The sequence below is a fragment of the Staurois parvus genome, unplaced genomic scaffold (genome assembly GCF_062004578.1).
Source record: "Staurois parvus isolate SC_StPar_1 unplaced genomic scaffold, SC_StPar_1.0 ptg000151l, whole genome shotgun sequence".
NCBI classification, from domain to species: Eukaryota; Metazoa; Chordata; class Amphibia; order Anura; family Ranidae; genus Staurois; species Staurois parvus.
This window is the reverse complement of record NW_028317947.1, coordinates 13,581,395-13,609,300: the sequence shown is the minus strand read 5'-3', so window position 1 is coordinate 13,609,300 and position 27,906 is coordinate 13,581,395. Positions and strand designations below refer to the sequence as shown.

At 41.9% G+C, this 27,906-nt stretch overlaps 1 protein-coding gene across 1 annotated transcript; it reads right to left on the bottom strand.

Moving 5' to 3' along the window:
* Window positions 1–8,561: 8,561 nt before the first annotated feature.
* On the bottom strand, window positions 8,562–25,395 carry ERCC6L (ERCC excision repair 6 like DNA helicase). Its single transcript, XM_089674473.1, has 4 exons — window positions 25,230–25,395; window positions 22,490–22,618; window positions 15,747–18,327; window positions 8,562–11,396 (listed from the first exon to the last, which is right to left on the bottom strand). Exons 1-4 carry the CDS (start codon window positions 25,319–25,321, stop codon window positions 10,035–10,037), a joined length of 4,164 nt encoding a protein of 1,387 aa, XP_089530599.1. The 5' UTR covers window positions 25,322–25,395; the 3' UTR covers window positions 8,562–10,034.
* Between the last annotated feature and the right edge of the window lie 2,511 nt (window positions 25,396–27,906).

Genomic DNA, 27,906 nt, shown 5'->3' with positions numbered 1-27,906 from the left:
ACAAATAATAAGCCGTCATAGCATTGCCTGCTTCAGTGTCCATCATAAAGGTACCACCTAACGCCAGAATCACCATCAGGAAAACTACCCTTTATCCAGTTGGAAATGAGGTATGAGAAGGAGAAATTGAAAGTATCAATGCCTTCCAACATCAAGAAATCCCAATGAATCCAGATTTAAAATTCTTACTAGAACATAAACCCAATCACACCATCCAGATGGCTATTAAGAAAGACAACTTGTCAATTGAGAACTTTGATTATTCTGAAGAAGACCACATATTATTTGACAGTAGATCCTATTCTGTACTAACAAATATTATAATTTTCAGTTTTATTGGACTATTTATCCTATGTTTGACAATATTGACGATGCATATTGTGAAGATATCAAGAAAAATTCACAAACAAATACCAACAGTATTGAAACTTGTCGTCAGCGGAGGATGTCAACAGCCATTATAATCAAATCCATATTCACAAGCTGCTATATATATGTACACCTCTAATTACTTATATGCATATCAGATACACTTAAGAAGATGTTAAACACTATGTTGACTGAATATAAATAACCTATTTAACTCTGTGGAACACAATGACGTCACACAGCCCTGACCCTACATAACCTGGCTAGTGTTGACCAGAAGTCATAAATGTCCATTGTGAAAACACAGCATCTGGATACCTGAATTTTGAGAAATATAACAAGTAAAGACAATAAGGGACCTTGAATATAGCTCTTCCCCAATGACTTTATTAAGGAAGTAAAGCCTTAAATGGATGTTACAGTTTTTCATTCATGAAAAGGAAATTAGCCTATGTCGGGAATTTTTACACCCATTATCAACAGAGTCAAATATCTGCTGGCAGATCAAGTGAATGTTTACCAATGAGCACACAGACAATAGTCCTAGCTATTCAAACACACTGTTTACATAGAATGTGAAACTATGAAATTCACATTACGGGAACCAAGGTCTTAACCTCAGCAAAATACTCAGTTGACATATTCATACTACATATATTATGACCACATTTAATACATTTTGCAACTACAAAAGCATAAAAAGAATTAACCAAATATCAACAAGTTATAAATACATATGGTATGGATTGTGATTTGGGTAGACTATTTGAGTAGACTGTTTGATATTAAAACAAATGACTTACATCTAACTCCTTGCCAAATTCTCAGAACAACATAGTCCTCAATGCTGGAGAAACTGCGGTCAGATTGGCACTCTATTACATATATTATGGACATGTAGAAATATTAGAAGCTATCGGTATAAAGTCTTCCACATGATATCGGCAATTACTGGGATATTAAAACAACCAGATCCTACCCTAGCCATTTTGAATATAAATATAGATACATATCCAATCCATTATCGACTCTTAGTGACACATATTCTTCTAGCATCAAGACTTACCATTACTAGACACTGGAAAAAAGACTTAGCCCCTTCTCTAAAAGAAGTCATTGATCTAGTCCAGACCCACGTTATCCATGAGAAATGTTTAACTTACCTAAACGATAGAATTACTAAATTTGACAAAACTTGGAAACTCTGGTCTGACTGATTCAGAACTGTAACCTAAGATATTATTATGTTTAACCTTCTTTTTGGATACTCTAAAATTATTATTTCGTGGAACTAGTAGGATTGTTAGGAATTATTCAATATTTCCTTTTTTCTCTTTGTTAAACTTTAACGCAGCACCTATACTGTGATATTGTGTAGCTTTTCACTGTCCTATTTTTGTTTTTTTGTTGTCGTAACTATATTTGTAAAACCAAATAAAAATGTATTATGGAAAAAAAACCCAAATGACTTACTACCAATATGTACCTATCTCAGAGTGCGGAGAGATAGGAGATATCTGATATGATGGACTGAAATAACGCATGAGCATCCTCCGAAAACATGCCATGACAAATTATGGAAATATTCTCTTAATATCTACCATTTTCAGAATACTTGACAATCATAAAAATATAATTCTCATCTAATAAGGATAGTCCACATACTTGAACCAACTCCAACAAATGGACATTATCGAGAGGGATATTGATGAGAGCCAGTTTAATATTTCATCAAGACATATATTTTATCAATAAGATCATACATAAACTGGGAGATTACCGTATTTTCCGGCGTATAAGACTACTTTTTACCCCTTAAAAATCTTCTCAAAAGTCGGGGTCGTCTTATACGCCGGTATACGGCATGCTGACACTTTTTAGGGGTGCGGCGCGGTGCCACTGCCGCCCCCCATCTTCCAACGGAAGGGACACTAAGTACAGAGGTGGGCAGGGGCTGCTGTTTCTTACCTGGCTCTGGTCCCACGACGATTTGGTCCAGGAAGCGCGGCTGCTAATTCATTCAGTTCGGCCACTGGATGTTCGCGTAGCTGCTCGGCTCCGCCTCCTCACCAGTGATTGGCTGCCAGAACTGTAGCTCAGGAAAGGCACACAGGCGGCCAATCACCAGCAAGGAGGCAGAGCCGAGCGGCCCCACGAAAATCGAGTGAAGGAGCGGCCGGTAAGTGTGCCGTACAGAGGAGCTACTGCAACCACATATGCTGGCTGCAGCAGCACCATACTGGAACAGGGGTCAGCAAGTGTCATTGGTGTCAGTGGGAGGAATAGTGCCCCATCATTGGTGTCACTGAAACCAATGATGGGGCATTATTCCTCCCACTGACACCAAAGATGGGGCACTTTTCCTCCCCCCCCACTGACACCAACGATGAGGCACTATTCCTCCCCCCCCCCACTGACACCAATGATGGGGCACTATTCCATCCCCACTGACACCAATGATGGGATACTATTCTTCCCACTGACACCAATGTTGGGACACTATTCCTCCCACTGACACCAATGATGGGGCATGATTCCTCCCACTGACACCAAAGATGGGGCACTATTCCCCCCACTGATACTAATGATGGGGCACTATTCCCCCCACTGATACCAATGATGGGGCACGATTCCTCCCACTGACACCAATGATGGGGCGCTATTCCTCCCACTGACACCAATGATGGTGTGCTATTCCTCCCACTGACACAAATGATGGGGCACTATTCCTCCCACTGACACCAATGATGGTGTGCTATTCCTCCCACTGACACAAATGATGGGGCACGATTCGTCGCTCTAACACCAATGATGGGGCACTATTCCTCCTATTGATACCAATGATGGGGCACTATTCCTCCCATTGATACCAATGATGGGGCACTATTCCTCCTATTGATACCAATGATGGGGCACTATTCCTCCCACTGATACCAATGATGGGGCACTATTCCTCCCACTGATACCAATGATGGGGCACTATTCCTCCTATTGATACCAATGATGGGGCACTATTCCTCCCAGTGATACCAATGATGGGGCACTATTCCTCCCACTGACACCAATGATGGGGCACTATTCCTCCTACTGATACCAATGATGGGGCACTATTCCTCCCACTGACACCAATGATGGGGCACTATTCCTCCTATTGATACAAATGATGGTGCACTATTCCTCCCACTGATACCAATGATGGGGCACTATTCCTCCCACTGATACCAATGATGGGGCACTATTCCTCCCACTAATACCAATGATGGGACACTATTCCTCCCACTGACACCAATGATGGGGCACGATTCTTCCCACTGGTGTGCATTGGAAGAGGGGTAGTCTTATACGGCGAGTATAGCCCAAACACTACATTTTAACAGGAAAAGTAGGGGGTCGTCTTATACGCCGGAAAATACGGTACTCATAACCAAGTGATTACATTTTCATTCATGGAACATGACTGCCTCTAGTGGACAGGTAAAGAACATCCAGAACAAATGGCATTCTTGGCTTTCCAATCGTCATGTACCATGGGTGGATCCGGCAGACAATGGATCGTCACAGAATATATATGCAGGAAAACAGAAAAAAAGAAAAACCCTTAAAAAAAGGCTGCCTTGAAAAACTAAAGAAAAAAACTGAGCCGGAAAAACCCTTGAAGAATCCCTTAAAGAAAATCTTGAAGAATCCTGAAAAAAACTTACTTGAAAAGCTGACTGGAGATACTTCGTTGAAAAGGACCCTTTTCCTGCTTAAAAGACCCTATTTTTGATCTGAGAAGAATTTTTGCCTGCTAATACAACTTTTGCTTGTTTCCTGACAAGAAGAAAACTGCTGACTGGAGAGACTGCTAATGAGAAACATTTTTACCAACCTGCTGTTCCACCCAAAAATCTCAGAGAACGCTATACCTGGGAATGGTGAGATATTGTGGCCAAGTATCAACACTTTTAATCATTCAAAATCATTACTAGAACTTTATTAATATTTTATGGAGCTGTAGTGCTGGTATCGTGCATAGCGATATATATATATATATATATATATATAGTTAATTATGTAATTGTATTGATCTGATTAAACCCTCGAGATTGGATGGTGTATAGGGAGATTGGTTGCTAAATTACTGTATTGGGTTGTTTTGATAGTAGAATAGAGTTTTATTTTTGGTCTCTATATTTGTATACTGCAATTGCATTGTTCTTAAGACATATTTGAAGTGTTTCAGTGTGGATTATATCAGGAATATCTTCTTAATTCTCTACGGCCGTGGGAATTGGGAATTATATACTGAATACTAACAATTGATATTTGCTAATCACTGAAGATCAAGGTTTTGTTACTTTACTCTGCTATAATATACAGTTGTGTTCAAAATAATAGCAGTGTGCTGAAAAAAGTGAATAAAGCTCAAAATCCTTCTAATAGCTTTTATTTCCATCCACACAAATGCATTGGGAACACGACACATTCTATTCCAAATCAAAACGAAGAAAAATATATGAAATGTGTTGTTCCTATAAAAAAATTGAAGAAAAAAGTGAATATTAGACTGTTCAAAAAAATAGCAGTGTTTGTATTCTTCTTTACAAACTCAAACATTCACTATATAAACTGAAAAATGTTTGAAGATTTTGCTTTCCTTTGAATCACTTAATGAATATTTGGTTGTAGTCGCACTGTTTCTGAGAACTGCTGTACATCTGTGTTGCATGGAGTCAACCAACTTCTGGCCCCTGTGAACAGGTATTCCAGCCCAGGATGATTGGACTACATTCCACAGTTCTTCTATTTCTTGGTTTTGCCTCAAACTGCATTTTTGATGTCACCCCACAAGTTTTCTATTGGATTAAGATCCGGGGATTGGGCTGGCCACTCCATAACGTCAATCTTGTTGGTCTGGAACCAAGATGTTGCACGTTTACTGGTGTGTTTGGGGTCGTTGTCTTGTTGGAACACCCATTTCAAGGGCATTTCCTCTTCAGCATAAGGCAGCATGACCTCTTCAAGTATTCTGATGTATTCAAACTGATCCATGATATGCGATAAATAGGCCCAACACCGTAGTATGAGAAACATCCCCATACCATGATGCTTGCACCACCATGCTTCACAGTGTACTGTGGCTTGAATTCAGTGTTTGGGGGTCGTCTGACAAACTGTCTCCGGCCACTAGACCCAAAAAGAACAATCTTACTTTCATCAGTCCACAAAATGTTGCGCCATTTCTATTTAGGCCAGTCAATGTGCTCTTTGGCAAATTGTAACCTCTTCAGCACGTCTTTTTTTCAACAGTGGGACTTTGCGGGGGCTTCTTGCAGATAGCTTGGCTTCACATAGGTGTCTTCTAATTGTAACAGTACTCACAGGGAACTTTACACCTTCTTTCATCTTCCTGGAGCTGATTGTTGGCTGAGTCCTTGCCATTTTGGCTATTCTTCTATCCATTCAGATTGTAGTTTTTCGCTTTCTTCCACGTCTTTCAGGATTTGGTTGCCATTTTAAAGGATTTGTGATCATTTTAGCTGAGGATCCTATCATTTTCTGCACTTCTTTATATGTTTTCCCCTCTCCAATTCACTTTTTAATCAAGGTACGCTGTTCTTCTGAACAATGTCTGGAACGACCCATTTTCCTCAGAATTTCAGAGAGAAATGCACTGTAACCAGCATGTACATTTGCTGCCTGCCTTCCTTCCTTAAATAAGGGCAATAATTGCCACCTGTTTTTCAAAGAATGAATGACCTCACTGATAGAACTCCACACTGCTATTATTTTGAACATGCCCCTTTCAATTAGTGATTCAATTACACAGAATCAGCAGCATGCATGTCATGACTGTTGGGTCTGTTGGATTCCTATTACACTACTACACCTGCTAGTAAATTATTTGCCATGTAGAAATATCATTTCTACCAAAAACAGCGACTGATCAGGTTAGTGATGTCTGAATGCTATTATTTTGAACACAACTGTATAGGTCAGGGAGGAGTTAGCACTCAACAGACAAAAGCTCATGTCTGAAAGCAAGCGTTGCAGGTCACTGCGTCAGTGTTCAACCACCACAGGACAGCAGGACATTATTCTAGGACAATAAAGGTGCACACTTGACAGAGGAAAACTTGGACTACAACCAATCTATGCTATTTTAACATCTCTAGCCAAAGGAATCTGCCAATTTACAAGTTAAGCTAAATAACAATTAACATCTTGTTTTCTACTTCATGAACCATAGTGATTGGATTAGTCCATAAACCGAACACGGTGGTTTCACAAACTCACACCTTAATCCAATTTCCATGGAGATTGTCTATGAAAAAGGAGAAAAGGTGACCTTAATCCAATTTCCATGGATGCTGGAGTGTTTCACACACAAAATTAATGTGTATAATTGTACACTTTGCTGTTGCATGTTTTATATGAATTGTATTGGGAAGCCTATTCATTTGAATGGGCTGCCCACACACAGAAATGTCATTAAAAGCACAACTTTACAACTTGATAATAAATAAAATAATGTTCTTTAGTAAGGAACATACATTCCACTGGTGGGTAGATTCCGGTCCACATCACATGTAGTTTTCCACACTTGTCATAGTGACTTCAGCCTGGCTTCACACAGGAGTGGTGCGGGAAACCGCATGTGATAAGACAGGAATAACTAGTAGGGATGAACCAAAGTTTTGGTGGAAGAAACACTCCAGCATTCATGGAAATTGGATTAAGGTCACCTTTTCTCCTTTTTCATAGACAATCTCCATAGAAATTGGATTAAGGTGTGAGTTTGTGAAACCACCCTGTTCGGATTATGGACTAATCCAATCACTATGGTTCATGAAGTAGGAGACAAGATGTTGTTATTTAGCTTAACTTGTAAATTGGCAGATTCCTTTGGCTAGAGATGTTAAAATAGCATAGATTGGTTGTAGTCCAAGTTTTCCTCTGTCAAGTGTGTACCTTATTGTCCTAGAATAATGTCCTGCTATCCTGTGGTGTATGAAATAAAGCACCGATACAGGTGCTAAAAAAAACAACCCGTCCCTCACTGCCTTACCTGAGAAACCATTGAACGATCCCAGCACTGGGCATAGAGATTAGTGAAGGAAAGATGGCCTCCACTCACCTCTATGCCCTTGGAGGACTGGAGCAATGTAACTTCCCGTTCCGGCCATATATTTTTTATTTATTTTTAATAGCACTAGGTCAATGTTTTTTTTTTTTGATCCAATGCTTTACATTGCAGAGGAGAGATGTGGGGTCTTATTGACCCCATCTCTCTCCATAAAGAGGACCTGTCACTAATTATTTCTAGCACAAGGGATGCATGCATTTCTTGTGATAAGTATAAGTGATTAAAATTAATTTTTTTTTTTAAAAAAGGGACAGTGCAAAACACGAAAACATTAGATTTTTTTTTTAAATTTAAAGTGCCCCCATCCCCACACATAGTGGTGAACGCATATGTAGGCCATGCCTGGTATTCAAACCACACACGTGAGGTATCGCCACGAACGTCGGAGCGAGAGCAATAATTCTTGCACTAGACCTCCTCTGTAACTTTACCCTGCTAACCTGTAGAAATTTTTAAAGCATCACCTATGGAGTCCCACAGTTTCATGTCATTCCACAAGCATGCGCAATTTTAAAACATGACATGTTGGGTATCTATTTACTCACCGTAACATCCCCTTACATATTTTACAAAAAAACTGGGGTACATATTTTTAAAAAAAAAAAAAAAAAATTATATATATATATATATATATATATATATATATATATATATATATATATATATATATATATATATATATATATATATATATATATATATATATATATATATTTTTTTTTTTTTTTTTTTTTTTCCATTTTTACAAACTGCGCGTTTTGGTTTCTGTTTTTGGCCAAGTGCATTTTTAATTTTTGGTTTCGGCACCAGAATTTTCATTTTGGTGCACCACTCATAAATGGTGTTCTTTAGTAAGGAACGTGGCAAGATTCCTGTCCACATCACATGCAGTTTTCCACACCATTTGTCATAGTGATTTCAGCCTGGGTTCACACAGGAATGATGCGGGAAACCGCATGTGATGCAGACAGATGAACAGAAACCCATAGATAAAATTATACAAGTGTTCACCGTACTACGAAGTTTATTACTTACGTTGTGAAATTATATCAAACCTCGCAAATCAGGCTTTATGCAACTTTTATTTTCAATTTATTTATGAAAATTGGAATAGAACTAGTACAAACATTTACATAACAAACAGCACACCAGATCATGCTATAAAATTATTTGTTAAATTTAAAACAATTGCACATACATTGTATAAAGCAAGGCACTCTCCTCACACACAAATTATTTGAGTGTTTACTGTACATAGAAATTACCTTTTTCTTTCCTTCAGGTTTTTCTCTTATCAAACCTCAAAGCTTCAGCTCCTCTGTGTAGCACGCAGGGCTGAGAGTCTCTGTGTAGCAAGCATAGCTGAGCTCGCCTAGAGCAACAGCATCATCCACTGCTCTAAAGGTTTTGTTTTTTTTTTGTTTTTTTAGAGAGGGAAGAGAGTTCACATCAACCAGCCACAAATTAAACACAGAGAAGCTGGAGCTCTGAAGTCATGTGACTGCACAGAAAAAAAACATTTACATATGATTTATACTAAAATGTATGCAGGGCAACGAGGATGCAACATATTAAAGTAGGGTAATATTTTAGTCTTTCCTTCTACTTTAAGCGGTGGAATGAAAGCAAGGCTCACAAATCAGACTTTACAAAAACTGGAAAGATACTTGCAAGCAACAGAGCACCAGATGGCAATAAAATGTATTAAACAACGTAAAACCATTGCATTCTCTGTTGATCAGCGCTTTCCGGTTTACACAATGCAAGTGAAAGCTCCATCTGGATCCACCAGCCCAGCTAGCCCTTGCCACTAAGAAGAGCAGAGTCCATGAGATACCAAGCACCAATGCAACCCCACAGAAGGTGTTGAGTGGGCCAACCGCTTGCATCATGTAGCAGTCCTAAATCACAAAGCAAGCTCTGTTACTGACTATATAGCAGGGGGCAGACTTATAAGTCACATCAGCAGCACTAATGAAAAGGACTATTCTATGATGCAGGAAATCCGCACCCTCACAGACCTAATGTGTGCTTGAATTTAAGGTCTCCTGGACTCTGCTCTTACTTTATTAGTAGCCAGTGCTGGATGGATCATTACAAGCTGTGGATCCAGGAGGAAAAATTAGACCAGCTTGTGATAAGTGTTTCGATTTCAATGGTTTCTAGTGCACTTGGTTACCCTGTCATCAAGTTTCCATATGGATACAAGCTGCATAGATGGAAGCCAATTTATTTACCATTGAACTTGGTTTCTGGATTTGTAAGAATAGTTTTAGCCTCATTATGGTCCAGCAGTTTTAGGGCAAGTTTTTTTTTTTGTTTTTTTATAGCAAGATCTGGTGCGCTTGGTAACAGTTACCAAATCTTATCTGGATAGTAATACAAGCTGCAAAAGATCTAAGTAATTGTATTGTCCATTGCACTTGGCCTCTGGAACTGTAGCATAGTGTTTAGCTCAATTTGGGTCCTGCAATTTAAGAGTGAGCACGTTTTGTCCATCAGAGAAAATCTGGCTGTCTCCTATTGTTAAATAGTTTTAAGTCAGTTGCCTGTACAGATTCAAAGTAATCATCATAACTTCAGGGTCACCCGATTTAATGTCAAGTGCCTTCAAAAAACATTCTAGCGCTTCCTTCAATTTTCCACCATCTTTAAGTACTTTGCCACGTTGTACCAGGGTGTCAAAACTGTCTTCAACGCATGGGATCTTTGCTTGAATCACTTCAGTATCTTGAGCAAGGCAGTCAACTTGTTCATCAGTAAGAAGTTCCACCTCACCAGTAGACTCCTCTGTAGATCCAGTAGACTCCTCTGTAGATCCAGTAGACTCCTCTGTAGATCCAGTAGACTCCTCTGTAGATCCTTCTTCATCCAAAGAGGTTCTAACAACAAAGCTGTCTGATTCATATTCTTCACCTGATGTCAATACACTCTCCTCTTCGGGTAGGGTCTTTCCTGCAGGTTCTTCCTCTGAATATTCATGCTCCTCTTTGGCTTCTTCAGCTTCGTCCTCAACAAGTTCATCCTCCTCCTCCCCACTGCTTTCCTTATTAGCATCAACAATGCTTTCTTCTACATCCGTTGCTTCCTCTACAGCCACCTCAATAATAGATCTCCTGGAAGCAATAGATATGCGTCTCATAGGGTTTCTGCAAGGAGAGATAAGTTTGCCACAAACAGATCTGTCTAACTTAGGTGTTGAAGCACTTAGCCCTTTGGCTGAAGGACTACTGAAAGGTGAATACACCCTCTCATTTTCATCAGCAAGGAACACAGAAGTTTCATCCTCACTTCCAGAGAGAATTCTTCTTGCAGCTTTTCTGGGACCAGTATGAAACATCTCCTCCTCTTCTTCAGTATCCATGCCATTTAGCTGAACATCCTTTTGATGCGAGTTTGTGCGATTTGTGTTAGGTTTAAAATTCTGACCTGTTTCAGGACTGTCTCCAAGGTTGGGCAGTGAATTCACCATTTCTTCTTTTACGGCTTTAACTTCACTTTTTTCCATTTCGTCATCTAAAGAATGACCCAAGTTGTTGCATTCCTGACTCATATTCTCTAGTGAATCATCTAATACCAGCATTGGGCCGTTCTCTTGAGCCACAGAGGTCTCCATAACACTTTCCATTTCACCCATGCCATCATCAAATCCATCTTGATCTGAATCTTCAAGTGCAAGATTGAAATCACATTTTGGTGTAAACTGTAAACAGAGTTTCTCTTTCACACTTAAGTTTCCACGTTCCAGATCAGACCGCTCCAATTTCACAATTTTGGTAAAGCTGTTTAAAGGGTTAGTGACTGGAGACATCAACAGAGCCGATGTTTCCTCTACAGCAAGTTTTGAAGCCAGATCCTCTGTAAAATTGTGTCCATCTAGCACAGCATTATCGGCCTCCTGTGAGAAAAATAAAAGAGTAATATGAAAGCTATGCCAGCTGTTACTTTCTGTGCAATCGAGAAAAATCACAAAACAGCATGCTATATAAAGAAGCTGTGTGGTAATGAGTTCACACTGACTTCTGCAACAGCTTTTTGGAGGTGGAGTATCAAATCTATGCTGTATGCATAAAGTGTTACAAAACCCAGGATCCTGCATTCATTGTATCTGGTCTCGCCGGACCCCGCATTCGCTAGATCTGGTCTTGCCGGACCCCGCATTCGCTAGATCTGGTCTCGCCGGACCCCGCATTCGCTAGATCTGGTCTCGCCGGACCCCGCATTTGCTAGATCTGGTCTCGCCGGACCCCGCATTCGCTAGATCTGGTCTCGCCGGACCCCGCATTCGCTAGATCTGGTCTCGCCGGACCCCGCATTCGCTAGATCTGGTCTCGCCGGACCCCGCATTCGCTAGATCTGGTCTCGCCGGACCCCGCATTCGCTAGATCTGGTCTCGCCGGACCCCGCATTCGCTAGATCTGGTCTTGCCGGACCCCGCATTCGCTAGATCTGGTCTCGCCGGACCCCGCATTCGCTAGATCTGGTCTCCCCGGACCCCGCATTCGCTATATCTGGTCTCCCCGGACCCCGCATTCGCTATATCTGGTCTCCCCGGACCCCGCATTCACTATATCTGGTCTGCTTTTAGTAAATATATACTGCTAAAAACCTTTTCTCATCAGCAGTACATAGTCTTGTGACTTCTATCAGTGTCCATCTGAGCACTGCCTAAAGCTTGTAGGAGGAGTTTAAATTCTCTTCAGGTTGTCCTATAAGATTGCATAACCTGACCCCCTGTCTGGACAGTGCTGACTGGGAGAGTGCATGTGATCAGCACAGGACCAAAGAAAAGAAAAACTCTCTAGCCATATACATTAAACTGAGCATGTGCAGAGTGACTCCTAGAGTTCTGTTCTACCAGCAGATGAATTGGGGACAGTAGAAGGGGGAGAATTAGAAGACAGAATCAAAACAGCCTTTTTACACAATGTGGAGGATTAACCCCTCAGGTTCCACAGTGAGTATAAGGGTTCATGTACACTGCAGCTGATAACTCACGTTTAGGAGCTTTTCTGTGTTTTTTTTTTTTTAGCAGCCCCTGAACTCTCCCAAATGTTTCCCTATGTGTCCATGTACACTGTCGTTTACAGGCAGTTGAGTTTACAGTTGTTTTTTTGAACGTTCCAAACTTGCGTTCAGGAGTAGATTTTATCAGCGTTTCAAACACCAAATGCTTGTAAACGCGGCTAACCACGTTTATAAGCGTTTGCGTTTAGAAGCATTTTTTAACTGTTCCATATGCAGATGCTGTCCAGAGCCTTTTTTCATCATCAGAAATGCATGCAAAGTGTTTTCTATGTGTTCAAATAGACCCAGTACACCATCGCAGTCAGTTCCAGGTTTTGCATGAAGGAAAAAAAAAAAAATAGTAGAACACGCCGCATTATGCTCATGATGGGATCCATAGTAGTGAACACAACCAGAAAAGACAGATCATCTCAGCACACACTGCTCTCTCTGCTTCTGCTCTCTTTCTCTCAAAATGTCTGAAATAGTTAATTTTTTACTGTTTTTCCTGCATTCTGGGCATTTCTGGGAGGTCTCCTGAGGTTATCTTTAAAAAACGCTTCTAAATGCAAACGCGCATAAACGCGGTATGCAAACGCAGCTAAACAGATGTTTTTTAACCTACGTTTTCCATCAGTTCGTTTCCATCGTTCAGAAGTGTTTTCCAAACGTCCCGTGTACATGGAGCCCAACTAGCACGCTTTACTGCATATACAGTCTGCTTATACTGTTGTGGGTTTAGTATCACTTTAAGACAAAATTCTAGGCAAACCGCTAAATACACTACTGAAATAAATACGTGCACACATTTACTTTCAATGATTTCTAATTCTGTTTAGTTAAAACAAAAAGGTGCGGCGCTATGGGTAAATTAAAAAGTCCAATAATGTCCGGCAGAAATAAAAAGTCTCTTAATTAAAATATAAATATCAAATAAATTGCAAAAAAATTTTTTTCTTCAAATTCCAAAATAACTATGGGACGACTCCCATAGTTATTTTGGAATTTAATTTTTTTTTTTCTTAATTTCTTTGATATTTAGATTTTATTTTAGAGACTTTTTATTTCATTTGTTGCTATTACTTTCTATGTGGCATTCAAATTAATATGTCAAACTGTTAAATTCTGTTCAGTTAGCCATGCGATTTTTCTATTGAAAATGTCCTCATTGCACACAAAATCACTAGACTCAATGGGGTTTATTTACTAAAGCTGGAGAGTCCAAAATCAGACTCCCTTCTGCATAGAAACCAATCAGCTTCTAACCTCAGCTTGTTCAATGAAGCTTTGGCAATGAAACCTGGAAGCTGATTGGTTTCTATGCAGAAGGGAGTCTGATTTTGCACTCTCCAGCTTTAGTAAATAAACCCCAATCTGTCAAAGGAGATGTTAGATGTCCAGGATGCTGTGGCCAATCAGAAGGCTGATGAAGGAGGAGTGGTTTGACCTCCCAAACGCTTTCTGATTGGCTACAGCATCCTGGACATCTGACAGCTCCTTTGACAGATTAAGTCTCCTGCGGCAACTCCCTTGCTCCGGCTTCACAGCTCCCTGTGTGCTTATCCACTGGCAGATTGGTGAATTCTGATATGAATGTGTGCTGATTTAATAAAGGTGTTCTTTTCGTTTGGTATTAACCTCAGAGCCCTGCTTGTTGCCATTTCCTGCTTTATGAGGTGATCCTGCCCATATCTCACGGGACCAGCAGAGGTGAACCACATTCCATCCATAATCCATCCATCCCTTCATCCACTCCTCTACCATTCATCTGCTATTGCAGTAATTTCTGCTTTACGACAGACACTTAGAGGTAGATTTACTAAAACTGGTTCACTCAGAATCTAGTGTAGCTGTGCATGGCAGCCAATCAGCTTCTAAACTCAGCTTGTTCAATTAAGCTTTGGCAGTAAAACCTGGAAGCTGATTGGTTTCTGTGCAGAAGTGCACCTAAGTTTGCACTCTCCAGCTTTAGTAAATAAACCACTTAGTGTGTTTATCCATGGACTAATGGTTGTTACACAGTACAGAGGAGCCCTGAATGTGCTGTGTAATTTTTACACATTTCTTTTGTTTATAGCAGTCAGTGCCTGGCCGAGTACTGGTTAATCTTGTAGGAAGTGTTTTCAATTTCCTCCGAATGTCCTATAAAGCTGCATAACTCCTGACCCTCTGACTGGACAGAGATAATCACATGCACCCTCCCAAAAAAAAAAGGGGAGAAAACTCTAGCAATACACACCAAACAGAGCATGTGCATACTTGCCACTGCTGTTCTGTACTATGGCAGATAGATTGGGGTCAGTAAAAGAAGAAGGATCAGAGAATCAGAGAAGACAGGATTAAATGGCTTTTTTACACAATGTGGAGGATTAAACTCTTAGGTTTCAAAGTGAGTAAAAAAAAAACCAAAAAAAAACCCAGCATGCTTTACTGCATATAGACTGATTTTACTGTTGTGGGTTCAATAACACTTTCAGCAGGAACGGAGTACGGGTACATTTAAATATAGAATGTGGGATACAGTCAGAGCCATACAGGAACCTGCTCACACTTTTTATAATTTGAAACTAAAGAGGTTTTTTTTTTTTTAATCTTTTCCATATCCTGTATAAATTATATACTAAAACTATCTCCCTTTTGAAATGTCAAAGACAGGAGCAGACAGGAGAAAAACTGTCCATACATGGATCAAAATTCAGCCAGTTCAACAGGGACTTGCCAAGATTCAATCTATGTATGGGCAGTCTTTGGTACAACCACCCTGTCATACTTTTTGACAATCGATTACTGTCAGCAGCTATTGCTGCTAACAGTATTCACTGTGTTCTGTCACCTGGGAAGGTGCCCTTCGCACCCTTGCTGGCAAACCACAATAGCGTACCGGGAGGCATTCCCCCCCCCATCAACATTGACTGTATTGATGGAGGAATTCAGTGATTTTTCCTCCTTCCAACCACGGTGGAAGGAACGAAAAATCGACCAATCTACGGGCTGCTTAAATCCACTATTTGTTTATATTGACTCTTTAGAAAACATATGGACTTTTCCCTCTGCTTTTATACACAAAAAAAGTGCATGGTATTTCTAGAATAAAAAACAAAAACACAAAAAAACCACAAACAAAAACCACATAAAACCCCCCCAAAAAAAAAACAAAAAAACACAACAAAAACCAAATAAACAAAAACAAAAACCACATAAAAACAAACCAAAACAAACAAACAAAAAAAAAAACACTTACCTGTGAAGGCAGATCACTTTGATGTAAAAAAGAGGTATTTTTGTCCTTTTCTTCTCTATAATCATCAGTTATTACATTGTTTTGAATGCTTATATCACTTGGAGGTTCACATTTAAATGGAGCTGGAGGCAGATTTTCTTCTTCATCTGAATCTAAAACAATGACGCTGGTCATTTGACAGTCTGCACCATTTGTCCCTTCCTTTTTTAAAGAAAGGGCTGGCAAGTTTTCTTCACTGTAGTCATCATTTACTAGATTGCTCACTTGATCATTTACTTGACCTGGCAATTCCCTTGTAAATGGAGCAGGGGGACGATTTTCTGCATCTCCACTAGAATCTTCAATTACCATACTGTCCATGTGACAGCTGATATCAGCAATTTCTTGTTCTTCTAGATCCACAATGACAGGAGGAGAAATGACCGGTTTTGAACTGGGTAGACTCCTTGGTTTGGGTTTTTCTGGGGGAGCCATCTGCCGCAGCCAAGCTCCTTCGGTTCCCTTTCTTATCTGCTCCATTAGTTGCTCATTCATCTGAGATTCCATTAGTACAAGTTCCCGAGCTTTCTGCACCCGCTCATTAATGTAATGTGCTTCGCGCTCATTTTCACATTCATCGTCTTGGCCGGACGTCTCATGTGCGTAGATGAGGTCATGGTCAGAAATGCCGAAAATGGCCAACGTATGCAAGTAAGCAATGTGTTCATCCAGATTGGTGTCCGTTTTCCTTTGAGAGGAGTGCATATTCTGCAGCTGGATCTGCGTTGTAGACGTACGAGTATCTTCTAAAGTAAACAGCTCCTTTAAATCTTGCTTTGAAAAATAGCGGAAAGGATTCTTTTTGTCACCGGTCGTTTGCCTGATTAAAGAATCTTTAAAGATTTGCCGTCGGTATATTTTCTCTTCCACCGTCCCACATGTTATGAGCCTGTAAATGACCACGTTGGCTTGCTGTCCTATTCGATACGCTCGATCGACAGCTTGAGCGTCAGTAGCTGGATTCCAGCTTGGGTCAAAAATCACAACACGGTCTGCTGCGGTCAAAGTTAATCCAACACCGCCAACCTGGGTGGTCAACAATAGTACAGAGTAGTTTCTGTTGCTTTGAAACAAACTTATTCTCTTCTCCCGGTCTAAAAGGGAAACCGTACCATCAATGCGCATAATCTTAAATCCTTTGTTTGTCAAAATACGATCGACCATGTCAAGCATTTTTCTTGACTGGGAAAAAACAAGCGTCCTGTGGCCTTCCTCTCGGAGTTTATGAAGGAGCGCAATTAGAAGAAGAAGTTTTCCAGACTCTTCAATTAAAGCCTCATCAGAAAGATGATCAAACTTAGTAACTGCCTCAGGCTCGTCTTCTGACATATCTCCTTCCAGTCCAAGCTGAATACACGCTCTTGCCGACAAAAGTCTGGGGTGGTCACACAATTTTTTTAGAATATTCAGCTCCGCCAGAGGTGATCTCGTAGTCATCAGCAACTCCTTAATTTGGTCCAAAGATATAAACTTTCTATACACGTCTTCCTGAATTGGCGATAGATACACCCATATGATGAAGTCATTCTTTCGGGTGAGAGAAGGCATCTCAGGAGCTTTAATATCTGACTGAGAGACTGAGTGCTGGTTTGAAGCTTTTTTGTTCTGGACATCACTTTTTGTTCTTCTCAGGAAGTACGGCTGGATAATGTTCATGAGGTTTTCAGAAATTTTTAGTCCAAGCGCTTTTTCACCTGCAGTAGCATCTCTCTCCCTAGCCCTAGTTATTGGATTTTCATACTCCATTTTGAAAGTCTTTGCCGTTCCAAGCAATGTCCCTTGACAAGCAAAGTCGTACAAAGCCCACATTTCTCTCAAATGGTTTTGGATTGGTGTACCAGTCAGGAGAACACGATTTTTGGCAGGCAATGCAGCACAAGACTTTGCAGTCTTTGTTGAAGAGGTCTTAATTTTGTGAGCCTCGTCTAAAATAATGTAATCCCAGACAAACTCTTTTCCATTGTAGGTAGACAGTTGTTGCCAGTTATTTATTAGCATTTGGTACGTGGTAATCAGAACACCACCCTTTTTCTGAATCTTTTCAAGGTTTCTGCTCCGTTCCTTTTTACTCACACCATGAAATTCATTTACCCTCATGCCTGGGGTCCACTTTTCAAACTCTTTTACCCAGTTGCTTATTAAGGTTGTTGGCATTATCAAAAGTATGGAACTGGCCAATCTGGCATCAAACATCCCGGAGAGGAAAGCAATAACCTGGATGGTCTTTCCAAGGCCCATGTCGTCTGCCAAAATGCCTCCTTTTCTTTTATCTTTGTACAGACCGTATAAAAATGCTACCCCTTCTTTCTGGTGTTCAAAGAGTTTATTGTATAGTTCTTTAAACAGCATAAAACCACTGCCCAGCACATCTACAAACACATCATCTTTCTCACTTTGGAGTTGCAGCTGTTGAGCCTCTTCAAGCTTTGCTATTCGACCTTTCAATTTTTCACTGGGATGTAAGTTGTCTGCCTTTCGGAAATATTCTATTGACTTCAATAAGTTACCATTCTTTGCTTCCTCTTTCGCCTTTCTTACGTATCTGGAGATAGGGAAAAAACAAAACCACAAAACACATACAAGGATGAGAGTAATGCCAAAAAACCTCCTTTACAAAAACAATATAAAAAAGATAAATCAGTAAATATCAACACTAAACAAATTCCACGAGTTACATATCCAGTTACAGCCATAACACATTAACCACTTCCAGTCCGGACACTTTTACCCCCTTTCCTGTCCAGGCCAATTTTCAGCTTTCAGCGCTGTCACACTTTGAAGGACAATTGGGCGGTCATGCAACACTGTACCCATATGAATTTTTTAGCATTTTTTTGAGACAGATAAAACTTTATTTTAGTGGTATTTATTCACCACTGGGATTTTAATTTTTTTTGCTATGTAAATTAAGAAGTCCAAAAATTTTGAAAAAAAAAAAAAAAAGTGTTTTTCTTATAAAATTTTGCAAATAAGTACTATTTTATCATAAATCTTGGCCAAAATGTATTCCGTTATATTTCTAGTGAAAAAAAAAAAAAAACTCAAATTAGTTTATAACCAAAAATTATAATTTTTAAACATTTTTTTTTTTCATACTGTCACCCTAGCAGTACAGTGTCACCATGGCGACACTGTAATACTTGTGGGGGGTGATGAAGATTTTTTTTTTTTTTTTTTACACTGATTGCTTTTACACCCATAAAGGATGTACAAGCAATCATTTCTCCTTCTCTTTAGCTGCATTCTTGCAGCCATTGAGAACTACTGAGTGAGCTGTGATTGGTCACAGCTTGTCACATGGTATAAGGCTGTTGTGAATTGCCTTGTACCATGTGACCTGTGATCATTCACAGCTTTCACACGTAGTAAGCAATGATGTCACTGGGCAGCACAGTAGCTAAATGGTTAGCACTTCCGCCTGGCAGTACTAGGGTCGTCGGTTCGTATCCCAGCCACGTCACCACCTGCTTGGAGTTTTTCATGTTCTCCCTGTGCCTGCGTGGGTTTCCTCCCACACTCCAAAAAACATGCTGGAAGGTGAATTGGATTCTGTCTAAATTGTCCCTAGTATATGTATGTATGAACATAAGTTAGGGACTTTAGATTGTACGCCCCTTGAGGGTTAGGGACTGATGTGACTGTACAATATATATGTAAAGCGCTGCGTATATTGACGGCGCTATAGGAGTACCTGAAATAAATAAATGTCACAAGTGACATCTTGCTTACTACTCTGTATGTGATCACTGATTGGTCAATCAGTGATCACATGATCGGGACCTCGTACAGAGATCCCGTCCGACGATCGGTGTTCCCAGGGAGCGCGCACAAGCAGGGTGTGGGGAGGCCGTTTATAAGCGGCCACCCGACCCTGCACTGCCACCGTCCAGCCATTTATATACAACGGCCGGATGGGAGGTGGTCAAAAACAGAAGTTTATAAATATGATCCAGATTATTAGGTCTGCTCCTGCACACTAAAGCTATGATACTTAAGTATAGTATGAGGTTTAAAGTTGGATCAAAAGAGTAGGTTCAGTTTAACCAGTTCCAAATAAATATGTTATTTTTTTGTCTGACCCTGCCCCCGCTGCCATTCCATCCTAGGCCAGAACTGCATGTCCCTAGTACTGTAGCTTCACACAAGATTTACATCACCCAAGAAGCTGCAGGATCAAACACAGTGTGTCACCAGTAACTGGGCTAAATTTATCTGGAAGGAAGGAATTCCTAATGCCACACCACCTGGAGGCCTGAGGTCCTGCAGATGTGCTGTAGCCTGTGCTCCAGATAGATGAAACGCCCAGAAAGCAAGTAGCTCATCTGGTATTTGAAGAATAAGGCCAGATCTGAGAGGGTCTCCCACATCCTCCCAACTACATCTGTTCAGTAGCACACATGGGTGACAGCCAAACACACCCTGCACATTGCTCAAACAGCACTAGATCACAATGGCACCAGCAGATCTGGGCATGCAACTTCCCAGGCTAAGGAAAGGCTACATACAGTTAATGCAGCGTACTCCACAAGAGCACCTGTTAGTGAAGTAAATTGTTTGTTTGGTCCAAATGAACTAACAGGTACACTGGCCACACTGTATGTAACCTCAGCTACATACATTATACAGCACAGGGTGAGCGCTACCCAGCCATTCAAGGGAAGATGTGTATACTAGTGGTGCACCAAAATGTAAATTCTGGTGCCAAAAATGAAAATTCAAAATACACTTGGCCAAAAGGAGCAGTTTTTAAAAATGAATATTTAAAAAAAAAAATTTTTTAAAAAAACACAACATATACCCCAATTGTTTTGTAAAATATGTAAGAGGATGTTACGGCGAGTAACTGGATACCCAACATGTCACGCTTTAAAATTGCGCACACTTCTGGAATGGCATGAAACTGCGGTACTTAAAAATCTCCATGGGTGATGCTTTAAAACTTTCTACAGATTAGCAGTGTGAAGTTACAGAGGAGGTCTAGTGTGAGAATTATTGCTCTTGCCTCCCACGTTCATGGCGATACCTCACGTGTGTGGTCTGAACACCATTTACATATGTGGAAATGGCCTGAGTATGCATTCACCACTACGTGCGCACGGGGGGGCACTTAAAAAAAAAGCATTAAATAATATTTTTTTTTTTAGTATTTTTTTTTTTTTTTGCACTGTTCCTTTTAAAAAAAAAAAAAATTGTAATAACTTTTATTCTTATCACAAGAAATGCATGCATCCCTTATGAGAGGAATAATTAGCGACAGGTCCTCTTTATGGAGATATGGGGTCAATAAGACCCCACATCTCTCCTATGCAATGTAAAGCATTAGATCAAAAAAAGTATTGATGTAGTGCTAAAAAAAAAAAAAATGGCCGGAACCGTCCACCAATGGCATAGAGATGTGTGGCGGCCATCTTTCCTTCACTCATCTCTATGCCCAGCACCGGGTTCGATGGTTTCTCAGTTAAGACTGATCTACAAAGCGGGGGCAAGGGGGCGCGGTTTTTTCAGCACCTGTATCGGTGTTTTTTTTTTCCATTTCGTCCGACAGCCGAAAGGGGTGTTTTCGGCCAAAACGTTTCAACCACTGGAATTTCGGTGCATCTCTATTGTATACAATGAAATAATACAAAGCTTCCTCAGTTTGACTTAGGTGGACAGATGACATCATGATGTCTGCCTCAGCCTGTGCTCCAAAGACTGCCCATGTGGGATGGTGACTCAACTATCTCCAACTTAGACATTTCCATACACGCCAGTATCCTTGGCTCACTAACATGGGAAAAGATGGTCTTCGAGGATTTGTGCATAAACAATGACTACTGTCCATATTTCCCCTCACTATATAACATTTTGCTGTTTACCACATTGCCATGTAGACCACACCACACCCCGGATTGTGAGAGAAACCGGGGCATCCCTTTTGGAATTTAGAATAGGAGAAATCCTTTCCAAATGTTTACCAACATAGCCAATAGGGTGCAGGACAGAAATTAGATACTGACTAGATCATATTTAATGGTCCACTACCCTTGTCTGCCACCACAATACGTTCTACTCTGACTTGTTATTCAACTGTTACCAAAATTCCTATAAAAGCTGCCCCTGCAAAGAATGGAACACTCACCTCTCCTGCGCTGGATAAAGATTCTGCAGCATTAGACCTTTCTAGGTCCCACATTGTGCTCAGCGGTTCAGCCAGTCAGCTTTTGTGTCACCATGTCCTGTAGTGACATATAGGGCTGATGAGAGGAACCACAGCTTGCAGCGGGGGACCAGGAAGTCCCCACACCAGTGTTGGATTCGGCAGGACCTTCAGCCAGCACTTATTCTTCATTACAGAAGTGATCAGAGGGAAGCAGAAGGCGTAAATATTTATTGCCCTTTTTGCAGGGGCAGCTTGATTGGAAAGTTATAGTTTAGGGACAGAATGAATTTGAACAGCACAGAGAAGGCGCAGCAAGTGTGTCTTCGGTAAAGAAAGCCTGTCACTTTTTCATGAATGGATGGAGATTCTTTTTATCCAGATAACCCACAGCAACCAATTAGAATCCATAATGTAACAGCCTAAATTCAGCAGAATGGATTCTTATTACTTGCTATGGGTTAGTGTATTGAATAAAGCTGCAAGTGTAATGTCTTCTCCCTTATAACAATGCCTGCAGCAATGGGGCAGCCTGAAAACGAGAACATGTGTAGCCCGTGGTTACCTCTCGTATTTCTCAGCAATCTCTGGGTTCTCCCGAACTGGAAAGAAACTACCATCTCTGGAACTCCGAAATCCCCCGTCCTCCCTCTCACTGCCATTTGTTGCTTCCTCCTTGGCTTTTTTTACATATCTGGAAAAAAAAAAAAATTATAGGAGCTTTAACAAAAACAAAACATAAAACAAGGAGAAAGAATGTTACAGCTAAACAAATCACACAAGTTATATAACCATTTAAAGCCCAAATAAAAAACATTATAAACTATGATAGATTACTAGGGCTGTTCCTGTACAATAAAGGTATGTTACTTGAAGAGGTGCTTTAGAGGTATAAAGAAGTAGCATCATTATCATTTAAATACTCCCCCAGGGAACCTAGTGAATGGTGCATTTGGTCCCATTCTAACCCGTACCTTGGTTGCTGAACTAGTATGGTTGACAGCTTGCCCACCTACACTATTATCTGACCACTCTTCTAGCAAGGACTAATTCTTTATTAAAATAAGTTCACCTTTTTACCAAAAATAAAAATGCACATTTTTTTGCAGGTAGAAAAAAAAAAAGTTAAATTTATTATTTTTAGCTGCAGGAGGCTGGAGACCATTGCACCAGGGATCTGCTGATCGCAGAACCGCACCGATATGACCGCTCTAATAGTGGACTGTTGGGTGTGACTTGGCATACGATTTGCAAGTCGCACCCGATGTGACCGGGGTGTTAAAGTTTTGCTTTCATTATTCGGACAGTTGGCAGTCACACAGCCATGCACGTGAGCAGTATGTTCCTGTGATGAATAGTAACATGATGGGCAGAGTGGCAGTTTCCATTCATACCCTGAGCACGCTCACTGCGTACACCCGGCACAGTGACCAAGCTGTCCCCCTCCCCGGAATCCCTTGTAATAAGGTCTGTGTGCCCAAGGGGTGGGAAGGACTGGTCAATCACATGACCAGTTACCAAAAAAAAAAAAAAAAGGGAAGGGGGTGGGGGGTGTTTACGGTGAAAATCTGTTTTGAAGCGGAGTTCCACCTGGAAAAAAAAAAGTCAGCAGCTACAATAACTGTAGCTGCTGACTCTTAAAATACAGGAACTTACCTGTCCCTCGGTCCAGCTGTGTCCTCACCACTGCTGGTTTCACCGGCCGTCTTCTCTCCCCGGCACCCGCATCTTCAGTGTGGGCACCCGGTTGTGACAGATTGTGGCTTCAGAGCCGGGTGCCCACTGCGCATGCGCGAGAAGCGCTGCACTTTGTGAATGGCCCCCGCAGTCTTCTGGGACCTGTCACATGTCCCAAAAGACTACAGGGAGGGAGAAAGGACAACTTCCACTTCCGATCGCCAGTCAAATTCAGGTACCCGCTCCTCAAAGGTGCCAATCCTTAATGGGGAGCGGGGGACGAGGCATTAAAGCAGAACTTCCCCTTTTGGGTGGAGCTAAGCTTTAAGTCAGGGCTGGAGGGCTCTACAGGTCAGTTCTCTGATACCGCCCCCTGCTCTAGAAGCATGGAGAAGTTTCTAGAAGCCAGGAGGCAGGAGTGAGGAGGGGCTGATCTGCATGCTTAGGGGAGTCTGGCCAATCCCAGGCAGGAGGCCTGGCAGTGTGGCTAGATCAGCATTGCTGATTTACACACATGTGCCGTACCACACAATGACCAATGGGAGGACAACTTCTGCTTCCAATCGCCTAGGTGATTGCAGAGGAAGAGGGAGGGAGTACCTGTCAAATTCTCAAATTCGGGTACCCCCCCCCCCCCCCCCCGCTCCCCAAAAGTGCCAATCCTTAATGGGGAGCGGGGGACAAAAGTTTAAAGCAGAACTTCCCCTTTTAGGTGGAGCTCCGCTTTAAGTCAGGGCTGGTGGGCTCTACAGGTCAGTTCTCTGATACCGCCCCCTGCTCTAGAAGCATGGAGAAGTTTCTAGAAACCAGCAGGCGGGAGTGAGGAGGGGCTGATCTGCATACTTAGGGGAGTCTGGCTAATCCCAGGCAGGAGGCCTGGCAGCATGGCTGATTTACACACATGTGCCGTGCCACATAATGGCCGATGGGAGGACAACTTTAGTTTCCAAAAGTCTAGGTGATCACAGAGGAAGTGGGAGTACCTGCCAAATTCGGGTACCCACACCCCCTCCCCAAAAGTGCCAATCCTTAATGGGGAGCGGGGGAGGACAAAGGTTTTATACAGAACTTCCCCTTTTGAGTGGAGCTCCGCTGTAAACACTGTCTGTGACCCCCGTTAGGGAGATTCCCCCTATTTGTCCTGTTAACTGTTAATACTGAAAGTGAAAGAACCAAACTAGCCTTAGCAGGGAAATCTTCCAATGGGGACACTTCTGGTGACAACTTTACAGGGATTGCCCCTCACTTCCTGTTTTGGTTATAGGACAGGAAGTAAAGGGACTTCTCACCCAGGGGACACAGATGACGGGGGTAATACCCTCTCCTTACTTTATAATGAAAAATAAGTTTTGCCGATTGTTCTCCTTTAAGAAGGAGGTCACATGATCCCCCATACCCGGAAGTTCCAGATAGTGGGCAGCACAGGAAGGATATCTGCAGTGAAGAGAACCTATCACATCCTCCTGAATGGCCAGAGAATCTTTTTCAGCCCAGTAACCCATAGCAACCAATCAGAAGCCATCGTATACCGGCCTGTCTCCAGCACGCTGAACTGTGATTGGTGGCTGCGGCACAGTGTAGTGAATATAGCGGAGTGTTAGGTCTCCCCCTAGAACAGCACATGTCACCTCTCCTGTAGCCGGGTACTGTCCGTCTCCTCCCGAGCAGCCGAAAAACTACTGTAACCGGCACTCCAGCGTCCCGGCTCCATATAAGCCATAGTGGAAGGCCGGAGAGAAGAATAATCGCCGCCTTAGACTGCCCGCGACTGTTCAAATCTGCTTCCCATAATACACCGCACGGGGGAGGGGCCAGCTGACGAGAAGGCTGTGTGCACGTGGGCGTAGCTAGTGAGCGCGTCTCCGCCGCTCTAGGTTCACAGTGCGCATGTGCATGTTTTACTTACCGTGTCCCTGTGAAGTGATGCTCTGCAGATCCAGAGAACCGATATATAACCCGGTGTAAGACAGGCCAGCGTGTGTACAATGCAAACAATAAAACGTGTTCTCTCATCTTCTCTTATGACTCGCTGTGTCGACGTCAGTTAACATGGATAAAGTCGTCCAGTCAGGGTTGACGCCGTGAATCGCTTTTCAGAAGGCAGTATACAAACAGGTGTGAGGCGATATGCTGCTTCCTGAGGCCCCTTCACACGACGTTCTGTATGTCCGTGTCTCATATGTCCATTTACGGATGAAAAACAGACCTCCATGTATTTCCGTGGACTAGCAGATGTAAACGGATGAACATCTTTTTACATCTGTTAACGTCCGCATCCATTAACATCCGTTTTTTTGAACGGGAGAAAACCCAATTTTTCTTCCACAAAAAAAACCAAACGGATGTCAACAGATATAAACAGACCAAAAACAGATGTAAACATGAAAAAACAGATGTAAACGGAAGAAAAAACAGATGTAAATGGAAGAAAAAAATATGAAAAAAACGGAGGTAAACAGAAGAAAAAACTGATGGAAAAAATGAGGAAAAGAAAGGAGAGAAACGGTAGACAGAAAGAGAGACGTATAGAAAGAAAGAAAGGAAGGAGAGAAAGAGGGAAAGTAGGAAGGAGAGAAAGAAGGAAGGAGGGAAAGAAAGAAGGAAAAAGGAAGGAGGGAAAGAAAGGAGAGAAACAGTAGAAAGAAAGAAGGAAGGAGAGAAAGAAAGAAGGAGGGAAAGAAAGTAGGAGGGAAAGAAAGGGAAAAAGGAAGGAGGGAAAGTAGGAAGGAGAGAAAGAAAGAAGGAGGGAAAAAAAGGAAAGAAGAAAGAAAGAATGAGGGAGAGAAAGAAAGAAGGAAAAGAAAGAGAAACAGTAGACAGAGAGAAAGAGAGACATATAGAAAGAAAGAAGGAAGGAGAGAAAGAAGGAAGGAGGGAAAGAAAGAGGGAAAAAGGAAGGAGGGAAAGTAGGAAGGAGAGAAAGAAGGAAAAGAAAAGAGAGACGTATAGAAAGAAAGAAGGAAGGAGAGAAAGAAAGAAGGAGGGAAAAAAGGAAGGAGGGAAAGAAAGGAGAGAAACAGTAGACAGAGAGAAAGAGAGACGTATAGAAAGAAAGAAGGAAGAAGAAAAAGAAAGGAGGGAAAGAAGGAGGGAGGGAAAGTAGGAAGGAGAGAAAGAAAGAAGGAAAAAAGGAAGCAGGGAAAGAAAGGGGAAAATTAGGAGGGAAAGAATGGGGGAAAGAAAGGAAGGAGAGAAAGAAGGAGGGGAAAAAAGGAAGGAGGGAAAGAATGAAGGAGGGAAAGAAAGAGCGAACGAAGGAAGGAGGGGAAGAAAGGGGGAAAGAAGGAGGGAAGGAAGGAAAGGAGGTAAAGAAGAGAAAAAGAAAGAAAGGAACAAAGAAAGAAAAAGAGGAGAGAGAAAGAGAAGTTTAAAAGAAAACAAAGGAGGGAAAAATGAAGGAGGGAAAGAAAGAAAGAAAAAGGGGAGAAACAGTAGACAGAGAGAGACATATAGAAAGAGAGGAGGAAGGAGGGAAAGAAAGAAGGAAGAAGTGAAAAAAGGAAGGAGGGAAAGAAAGAAAGAAGGAGGGAAAGTTTGGGACTTAGGCTACGTTCATACTAGCCTTGTGTGCAGGCGGCAGAGAGGCGTTTGGGAAGCGTTTTTACCGCTTCCCAAACGCCTCTGCCAATTCTGCACATTACAGCACATGGTGCTATTCTAACGGGAGCATTTGCGTTGCGTCGCGGCAAAACGGACGCCTCTGGTCGAGTCAGGGGGCTTTGAAGCCTCCTATTCTCGTCTATGGTGCCGCTCCGCAAACACCCAGCCGGCGTTTGCGGTGCGGTTGCGACGCGGTTTCGAGGCGTTTGCGGAGCGGTAACACCACTCAAACTGTATTATAGGCGTTTGTGGGGCGTTATTAACGCTTGGCAAACGCCTAGCAACCGCCACTAAACCGCGCATGCGGCGTTTGCGGAGCGTTTGCCGAGCGTTAATAACGCCCCACAAACACCGGACCAACGCTTGCCAAACGCTATAGGGGCGTTTGGCAAGCGTTGGTAAAACAGCCTAGTGTGAACGAGCCCTTTTAGTATTATTAGCACTAATTAGGGCCGGGATTTATTTATTTATTTTGTTGATTTTTCTCTCTGCAAGGAGAGAGATACAATCAGGCCCAGACTGGCCATAGGGCACACTGGGCATTTGCCTGGTGGGCCAGGGCCGCCTGGATAGGAGAGGCGGCCAGGCGGCACATAGAGGAAGCGGACCGTGCATTTCTCTCCTGCTGCCACTGAATGCTTCTTGGCTGCATAAATGGACGGTCTCCTCTATGTGCCGCGCGGCTTCCACTCCTATTATCTCCTG

Bases quoted from the DNA above. Each gene is read 5' to 3' on its own strand.
- ERCC6L (XM_089674473.1), bottom strand. From the start codon at position 25,321: ATGGCTTATATGGAGCCGGGACGCTGGAGTGCCGGTTACAGTAGTTTT. The intron at 18,328-22,489 runs GTAACCACGGGC...CCCTATCTCCAG, and splicing joins ATTGCTGAGAAATACGAGAG to ATACGTAAGAAAGGCGAAAG. The intron at 11,397-15,746 runs GTAAGTGTTTTT...TTTTTCTCACAG, and splicing joins AAAGTGATCTGCCTTCACAG to GAGGCCGATAATGCTGTGCT.